Source organism: Caloenas nicobarica, chromosome 27, assembly GCF_036013445.1.
Source record: "Caloenas nicobarica isolate bCalNic1 chromosome 27, bCalNic1.hap1, whole genome shotgun sequence".
Lineage (NCBI taxonomy): Eukaryota > Metazoa > Chordata > Aves > Columbiformes > Columbidae > Caloenas > Caloenas nicobarica.
In genome coordinates, this window is record NC_088271.1 from 3,855,303 (window position 1) to 3,864,512 (window position 9,210).

At 50.9% G+C, this 9,210-nt stretch overlaps 1 protein-coding gene across 12 annotated transcripts in view; it reads left to right on the forward strand.

Moving 5' to 3' along the window:
* PTPRS (protein tyrosine phosphatase receptor type S) overlaps positions 1 to 8,811 on the forward strand; it is a 148,143-nt gene extending 139,332 nt beyond the window's left edge. For all 12 annotated transcript variants that reach the window (XM_065652381.1, XM_065652386.1, XM_065652389.1 and 9 more), the window contains 9 exons: positions 791 to 910; positions 1,023 to 1,177; positions 2,833 to 3,118; positions 3,578 to 3,756; positions 4,690 to 4,816; positions 4,895 to 5,020; positions 6,323 to 6,477; positions 7,071 to 7,206; positions 7,621 to 8,811. In XM_065652381.1, coding sequence (XP_065508453.1) covers positions 791 to 910; positions 1,023 to 1,177; positions 2,833 to 3,118; positions 3,578 to 3,756; positions 4,690 to 4,816; positions 4,895 to 5,020; positions 6,323 to 6,477; positions 7,071 to 7,206; positions 7,621 to 7,689 — 1,353 coding nt within the window. In that variant the 3' untranslated portion in view covers positions 7,690 to 8,811. The remainder of the gene's footprint in view (positions 1 to 790; positions 911 to 1,022; positions 1,178 to 2,832; positions 3,119 to 3,577; positions 3,757 to 4,689; positions 4,817 to 4,894; positions 5,021 to 6,322; positions 6,478 to 7,070; positions 7,207 to 7,620) is intronic.
* Positions 8,812 to 9,210: the final 399 nt, after the last annotated feature.

Genomic DNA, 9,210 nt, shown 5'->3' on the forward strand with positions numbered 1-9,210 from the left:
TCCTGGGGGATTGGAGGGTGGGGTTGGGGAACAGCAAATCCCTTTGATCTGCAGCCCACAGTGATGTCGGGGGGGGTTAGTGCCTGCGTTGCCAGCACCCTGAAAGTTCAGTGATTCGTTGCATTTTAAAAAAAACAAACCATTCACCCTGGCAAGCTGGAGCCTCCTTTGCAACTCCAAGAGGACACTCAATCCCGTCGCATGCTTTCTAGGTCTGTCTCACAGTTAATCATGTGGCAATTTTCACACTCAGTTCTCTTGTTTAACAAGCGCCAGTACATCCACTCTAATCTTGGGGATCATTCCAGTCTGTTGTCCACATGATTGATGTGGTGCATCAAAGCCTGTGCTTAGTCAGTAGGAGCTTTTCATGCCGGGTCTGTCCAGTCGTGGTGCCCTGGAAAGACATTTCTTGTGCCTTCCCTTGCCTCGGTGACCTGCCCAGCTTCACCTGTAACAACATCAGGGCAGTTCTGGAATGAGTTTCCCCTGATAGGATGAGAGAAAACAGCCTCGGGTTTTGCCAGGGGAGGTTGAGGTTGGATCTGGGGAACAATTTCTTCCCCAAAGGGCTGTGGGGCATTGGAACAGGCTGCCCAGGGCAGTGCTGGAGTCACCATCCCTGGAGGGGTTGGACAGACGGAGATGAGGTTCTCAGGGACATGGGGCAGTGCCATGGCTGGGTTATGATTGGACTCGATCACCTTGAGGGGCTTTTCCAACCAAAGCGATTGTGTCCTGTGCAGCACAGGGTTTGTGCCAGCACTGAGCGATGCCTCCTGTTTTCCAGATAAAGTGTGACCAGTACTGGCCGGGCCGAGGTACAGACACCTATGGAATGATTCAAGTGACATTACTCGATACCATAGAATTGGCCACGTTCTGCGTTCGCACGTTCTCCCTCCACAAGGTGAGCTTTCTCCCATTTTTTCCCCGGCCATGGGCTGCAGATGCTCTCCGTACACAGCCCGGGCAGGGTCCTGGTACCTGCCCTGACTCTTGGTGCAACTTTGTCTCTGCAGAACGGCTCCAGCGAGAAGCGGGAGGTCCGCCAGTTCCAGTTCACAGCCTGGCCTGACCACGGGGTGCCCGAGTACCCCACCCCGTTCCTGGCTTTTCTGAGACGAGTGAAAACCTGCAACCCCCCTGATGCTGGTCCCATCGTGGTGCACTGCAGGTACCGATTTCCTTCACCTGACCTTGCGTGGGGCCATGTGGGGAAGGCAGAATTTCAGTAGGACATTGATTTGCACCTGGGAGACGGGTACAGCCTCCTCGCGAGGGCGAGAGCTGCCCTGTAACGTGGATTTCCAGCCGGCATCTGAGGAAAGTACTTGGGGTTTTCCTTGAGCGTGGAATTTCCTGAGGTGATGAGTGCTTTGGTTTGCAGCAAATCGCTCAGACCTTGTTAGGAACGGGAGGTGCCCCGCGCGGTCCTGGTGTTGGGTCTGCGTCGCGTTGTTCTTGTCGCCGTGGAGAAGGAGGGAGGTCGAGAGCGACCGGGGAAGCTGCTCGGTGTTGCCGCACCAGGTGTTTGGGAGGCAGAGCTGCCTCCACTGTCAAAGGGAGAGCTGGCAGTGGTTGAAACGGGGCTTTTTTGAGCGCTGCAGGTATTCTGATAACGACAGACCAAAGGCCCCCATGGGCAGGTAGCGTTCCCTAATTCAATTTACAACCCAAGGAGGAACGCTTGCAGGCTCAACCGAGATAAACCGCCGTGTTCCTCGGGAGGGTGAGGAGGAGCCTGCAGGTTCCTGGGCGCCGAGGAAAGACATCTGAATTTTACAGGCTGCGGGGGAAGCTAATCCTGCCTCTCCTAGAGGATGCCATTCAAACAGCCTTTGTAAGTGGGCAACTTATCACTAGCCTTGCAGATGGCAATTATCGTGCACCTCTCAGAAAATGAATAAAGAGACCTGTCAGCTCACAACGTGCAGGAACCGGCTCCCAGATCAGCTGCTAAATTCTCGCCAAAGCTCCAGTCACCTGCTTGGTTCAGGTGTTAGGCAGTCTAATTAACAGAGATCAAGGGGGCTTTATGAAAAAAGGGACTGCGCTGGAATAGTAAAAGGAAACCCTTTATTAGCAGCAGCAAATACACAGACTCACAGAGCCCTGCTGATTCACAAATGCCATTACACGCAAGTTTGATGTTACCTCAATGCACAAAAACATTCAGGAAAAGAGGTGACGCATGTTACTCATTACAACATCAGTAGTTTCTCAGCTGCTGAAAGATCTGAGTGATTAAATGTGCTTTTTAAGCCCTTAGATCATGCCGGCCCTTTGTTCAAGCCTGGAGCCCCCTACCTGGAACTGTCAGAACCGTGTGTCTGCCAGGACAGCTCCTGTCCCGGATGGCACAGATGAGAAATACAGGAGAAACGGGGCAGATCGGTGTGGAGGGGCAACGGGCACGGCTCCAGGGGCAGCTTTGGGCAAGTTTTTGCTAAACTGAACTGAACAAAGCTAAGCCTGAGTACAGAGATGAGGGACCTTTCCATCTGCCGGCTCGGACCCTGTTGTTGTGGCCCAGGTGGGGTTCAGAGAAACACATTCTGAGGTTCCAGTGCAGACTTCACGGCCCTGGTGCAGCACAGTGCTCACACACTGCAGTACCGGTGACTTTGGTGTCACCGCGTCCCCTGCACGCTCTAGAACTGTCCCAGACCCACATGATGAAGAGCCACGTGCTGAGGTGAGTGGGCAGCAGCACTCGCCAGCACCAGGTCAACTGGGCAAGTTCTTTTAATACAACAACATCCATAAAACGCCTGGATAGTCCATCGCAGAACAGTCCATCGCTTCATTTTTTTCCCCTTCTCCTTCCAGTGCGGGCGTTGGACGGACCGGCTGTTTCATCGTGATCGACGCCATGCTCGAGAGGATAAAACACGAGAAGACGGTGGACATTTACGGGCACGTCACCCTCATGAGGTCACAGCGCAACTACATGGTACAGACAGAGGACCAGTACAGCTTTATACACGATGCCTTGCTCGAGGCCGTTGCGTGCGGCAACACGGAGGTGCCAGCGCGGAATCTCTACACCTACATCCAGAAACTGGCACAGATTGAGGTCGGGGAGCACGTGACGGGCATGGAGCTGGAGTTCAAGGTAACGGGAGATGCTGGAATGGGGACGGTGGTCGCCGGGAAGGCTCACGGGAGCTCTGTTGTGCTGGCGCTCACACGTAGCAGACAGGGAGCCTTTATACGGCTGATGGAACTTTTTGGTTCCACGTTAGAGAAGTAATTACTTTTCTGACTTCTGTTACTGCAGTTCCCAGGGGAGAGAACTACCTGCCGCTGCGGGAGGCTTGTCTGGTCATTTCAAATCCAGATTGAATTTGCTCACCCTTTAGATTGGGGTTTTAAGGTTTTTTATTATTATTTCTTTGAAAGTTTTGCTGGGGAGAAAGTCTCAAACTCTATCCTTACCCACCACAAAAATAAGAAAGCACACAGGCAGAACAATGTGGTGGACCATGGAGGGCACGTTAAGCGGGCTGGCATAGGGCTCAAGCCAACAAAAATAAAGGTGAACAAACGGTTGTGACTCTGCTTTTGCCTTCAGCGACTCGCCAACTCCAAAGCCCACACCTCCCGGTTCATCAGCGCCAACCTCCCGTGCAACAAATTCAAGAACCGCCTGGTGAACATCATGCCGTACGAGACCACGCGGGTCTGCCTGCAGCCCATCCGCGGCGTGGAGGGCTCCGACTACATCAACGCCAGCTTTATCGACGGCTACAGGTACGCGGCCCGTCGCTGCCGGGAGTTTCTATGCATGAGTCTGGGGATGCAGAAGTACTAAGGGTTAGAGTAGGGCTGTTCTGTCCCCTGACCTGGCTGTGCCACAGAGAAATTCCCCCTTGCTGGTGGCCAGCAGCACTCTTACAGACTCAAATACGGCCTCATGAGAAGCTTTATTCTCTGCAGTCTTAAAATGACTTATGGCCCGAAGCAAACTAAACCCTTCTCCAGCTGCAGGTCCTAAACGTAGAGTGTCAGCGAGGGGTGGATTTTTGCCATTGGGAGGTTTCTAAAAACAGATTAGGTTTTTATCATTACATTAGTGATTTGGGGCCGTGGTTGTTCTGACAGCTTCCCCCAGGCAATCGCTGCCACATGCTCCAGCTGCCGCCATCCTGGTGTGTGCAGAGCCGGGCAGCGAAGCCGGGGACAGAGCAGCCCTGGGCATCCCCAGGCCTGGCAGTTCAACTCTTGGTGCTACTCAGGCCCAGAAAACATGGATTCTAGTTCCAGGAATCCAGCATGTTACACCTTCGTCTATACAGGGCATCATGTTGATCTCAATTTGCCCCGTGGAGCGGTATTTAGAGAAAGCTTCGCCACTGGATTTTTGGTTTTTTACCATTAGCACCAGAGACCTCTCGTGCCCCATTAGCCCTTGCCCTGGTCTCGTTCTTCCCCAGCATTTCCATTTGTTCCCCTGCTCTCCAGCCTTCACGTGCATTTCCCAAAGCTTCAGAGCCTGGCCCAGGCTGCCCAGGGAGGTTGTGGAGTCTCCTTCTCTGCAGACATTCCAGCCCGCCTGGACACCTTCCTGTGTAACCTCAGCTGGGTGCTCCTGCTCCGGCGGGGGGATTGCACTGGAGGAGCTCGCGAGGTCCCTTCCAACCCCTGACATCCTGGGATGATCCCCCCTGCTTTGTGTTCTCTCAGGCAGCAGAAGGCGTACATCGCCACGCAGGGGCCGCTGGCCGAGACCACCGAGGATTTCTGGCGGATGCTGTGGGAGAACAACTCCACCATCGTCGTGATGCTGACCAAGCTTCGCGAGATGGGGCGGGTGAGTGCGCGCTGAGGAGGAGCGCGGGGGGGACGCCGGCACGAGGGCTGACGGGGACTTTTCTCCCCCCCTCGGCAGGAAAAGTGCCACCAGTACTGGCCAGCGGAGCGCTCTGCCCGGTACCAGTACTTCGTCGTGGATCCCATGGCGGAATACAACATGCCTCAGTACATCCTGCGAGAGTTCAAGGTCACCGACGCCAGGGTGAGTCCTGCACAAGGGGTGTTTTATCGCTGGGGGTGGGCTGGAGCGTTCGGTGCCTGGTGACAGGGAAGGTGGTTTACATTAAAAAAAAAAAAGGGATTTTGGCACAGGATGAGAGGAAACAGCCTCAAGTTGCACCAGGGGAGGTTGAGGTTGGATCTGGGGAACAATTTCTTCCCCAAAGGGCTGTGGGGCATTGGAACAGGCTGCCCAGGGCAGTGCTGGAGTCACCATCCCTGGAGGGGTTGGACAGACGGACATGAGGTTCTCAGGACATGGGGCAGTGCTGGGGGTGGGCTATGGTTGGACTCGATGATCTTGAGGTTCTTTTCCAACCAAAATGATTCTACAATTCTTCTATTTTGGCTCCAGTAAGAAACACTGAGGCGTAAGCACTTTGTGAAAGTCCGGGATTATCAGGGGAGGAGAGCTCAGTTGTGGTGAGGAACAGAACACAAACACAGATTGTACTTAAATATCTCATCTTACAACTTGAAAGTAGTTTTCTAACCTCTGCTCCTCACTAATCACAGTAGTGAGTCACTTTGTTACAGATGTACCGAGCTTTTGGTTTTACTTGCAGCTTATTTGAGATAAAAGCAGAAAATAGCATCTCCCCAGCCAGCTAAGAAAAAAGCAGAGGATGCTCTGCACCCTGCAGAAAATGTGCGCTTGGCCTCAGGTTTTAGGAGGAGCCACCATTACTTGTATTCAAAGGGGCACAGTCACACAAATAATCTTACATTTAATGTCAGATTTCTCCTCTGAGGGAACGTTTTGGTACCTTCAGAAATTTGTTTAGCAAATGTAGCTCTCAAATTAGAGTCCTTTGCTTTTGAGGTTGCCATTACTGTAGAAGCTGATAATTCTATGTGCAAGGTTGAGGAGGAGGATGATGCCTCATCGGTCCTGGTAGAACAAGATTTATCTTCCTGTCAGCTGTAATTCTGACACTACAGCAACTCCTTCTCGAGATTGATGGAGAGGCCACGACCTCCCCTTGGCTGTTCCTCTGAACGGTCCATCTGTGCAGCCCTTGCGGTGTCAGAGCTCCCAGCTCACCTGCCCATCTGTGCTGACGAGTCCGAAAACATCAACTGAAACAGCTTCACCATTATAGAGACACAAAATATTATATGTTTTCACTTGATTATAACACAAAGTTGGTTCAATTTTTTGTGCCCCTTAATAGAGTAACGACTAAATGTTCAGGTTTTGGGGTTTGTTTTTTTTTTTTTTCCTTTTGTATTCAGTACCACACACACAGGATGTTTGAAATGTTCCTATTTTCTCCTCTCCCAGGATGGTCAGTCACGAACTGTCCGGCAGTTCCAGTTCACCGACTGGCCAGAACAAGGGGTGCCAAAATCAGGAGAAGGTTTTATCGATTTCATCGGCCAGGTACATAAGACCAAGGAGCAGTTTGGCCAGGACGGCCCCATCTCTGTGCACTGCAGGTAGGCACACCCCAGTGCAAACACCTCATTCCTCTGAGGATGCAAAAGAGCAAAAGGAATTAAAATCCTGCAGATTTCTCCCTCCTTGCAGGCAGATTTCTTGGGGGTGTCTGAAGGGGGGGGTGCCAAACGCCATCTGCAGTGCTGAGACTGCAGGAGGGAGGTACCACAGGGTTAAGCAATAGCTGAAGTATTTTTTCACAGTCTTACCCCAGTTCTGCAGCTCTAGCACTGCTGGGTTGTGTTTGCTGGCAGCAAGAACTGTACCTCCCTCCCCCTGGCCAGGAGAGGATTGTGCATTCTTCCAATTATTTAATTTAATAGCTTAGTGTTAAATATTAGTAATAATTTTCACACAGAATGCTATTTACCACTACCCAAAGCTTTTGATTTTTTTTTAATTTCACTTTCTCAGACATTTGTTTGGGTCGCACACTCTGGCAGTTTATTTCCTACCTCCTGCAGAACTGAGTCTCTCCAGTTCTAACGTTCATGAGACACAGCTCAACCCCACCATAGCCTCAGCATTCAGGAAAACATTTGAACACCATCACATAGAGTTTCCCTTTTTTTCCCCCCTCCTATTCCTGCAGTGCTGGCGTGGGCAGGACCGGAGTGTTCATCACGTTGAGTATCGTCCTGGAAAGGATGCGTTACGAGGGTGTTGTAGATATTTTCCAGACGGTAAAGATGCTGCGAACACAACGACCTGCCATGGTGCAAACAGAGGTAAGGGGAGCGGGGAAGCGGTGAGGTGTTTAGAGGGCAAAGCACCAGCGCTGCAGCCTCGTCCCGGCCCTGGAGATGCTTTTTGCCCTTTTAACCACTAGCAAAGCCTTACCTGAAGAGTAAGCACTGCTGATTTTTACATAACTAATAATAATAATTAGAAAAAAAAACCCCTTGCTATAAAGTCTCGTAAAGGTTTAAGCCCGGTCTGGCAGCCCTGGTTCTTCCCTCATCCCCAGTTCAGAGTAGGGGGACTCACCTGTAGCCACAGAGCAGGAGGGTTTATGTGATGGGTGTCCAAGAGCTGCACGACCAGGAAAGGGGTTTTCCTTCCGCGGCAGTTGGCAGCACAGCAGGATGGAGCCTGAAGAGCCGTTTCAAGCCTCTGAAGCTGGTTCTCTTTCCCGTTCGCAGGATGAATACCAGTTCTGTTACCAGGCAGCTCTGGAGTATCTGGGAAGTTTTGATCACTATGCAACATAAAAAGCCATCGTTGTGCAGACTCTACCAACCACTTAAGTCCTGGAAGGCCTCTTTTGACCCAGGAGGAGCGTTTGAACTTAACAAAACTGAAATCAGAAGTACCTTTTCATCTGGACAATGCATTGGGGAGCAGGGGAAGGACTGGAAGGAACACCCCTTGGAGATCTCATCGTGTAAGCGGCCGCGCAGACGCAGCTCGGAGGTTGCGGCTCCAAGTGCTGAACTGCTCTCGTTACCTCAAGTGGTGTTCGCTCTGGAGGATGAATGGACATGGAGAAATGGATCCAAAAGCTAAAAACACACCTTGCGAAACGTTACCGCTGGAGAAGGGAAGGAAACCGACTTTGGTTACATCATTAGAGTTCAGTTTATTTACTAATATAGTTGGCAGTCTTTAAAGGAAGTCACTTGCAGAATTGAAGGTGTTCTGTAAAAGACAAAACAAGGAACTAAATCTCACCACGTAGGCAAAGTGAGGGGCAGGAGTTAAGCTGGAGTCTTAATAAGCTCAGTGTCAGCACTGGGATGGTCCTGGGCTCACAGGCACCTTGTAACAGCGTTCACAGGAGAGGCTTTAGAGAGGTTTGAATACTTGGAACATTCCTCATTTCTTCTAATTCCAAACTTTATTTTTTAGGGTATTTAAAATTCTAGAGGTGCAGCGTTGCCCTGGCCGTGTGCTGTGCCCCCCCCGCACCGGGGGACGGAGGCGGCAGCTCCCCCTGGGTTCGCTGCTCCCCCGTTTCAGCACATCCAGCTCCAAAGGCGTTAATTAGAGCAGCGGTGGGACCCTCGTGAAGACACGCGGCCCCTTCCCCTTCTCTTTGCACATTCACACCCCCCCCACTTTGCTGCAAGCAGCTGTGCCCCCCCCCCAGCCCCATCTCTCCAGAAGAAGCCTGAAAAGTGCCCGTTAAGAAATTTATTTCCAATAACCAGCCAGAGACTCTCAGGACCGTCCGTACCCACCGAGCCCCCAGCGCAGCCGCAAACGCGCCCGGGCTGTAGGAGTAACGGGGAGAGATCAAGTCAGATGCATTCAATGGCAAATACTGTGAGTGGCTTTCTTTAAAGTATCGATGTAACTGTAACAAGTGACATTACCTTTTTTTTTTTTTTTTTTTAAATAGTGTATTTTTTCCTTTTTTTAAAAAAAAAAAGACAAAGAATATCAGTCAATGAATTTAAAAGAAAAATCTGCTTATTTGTTCATATTATGTTCAAAGACAGTCTATTTTTTCACTGTAGAAATGTTACGTGTAATGGCTGTGATATATAAAAATGCAGTGCAAATTGCTACTTCTACATATTGCTTTTCTACCATTTAAAAGGTTTAACTTGCTCATGTAAGAACAAAATGTCCTTTCTGGATTTTTTTTTTCTATTTTTTTTGGGTTCTTTTGGTTTCAATCGCAGACATATCGTGTTTTGGAGGGTGGGAGCGGGGCGGGCGGGGGCTGCGCCAACCCCTCCTGCAGCCGGGGCTGAACGGGGGGGTCAAACAAAACCAGTGTCTTACCG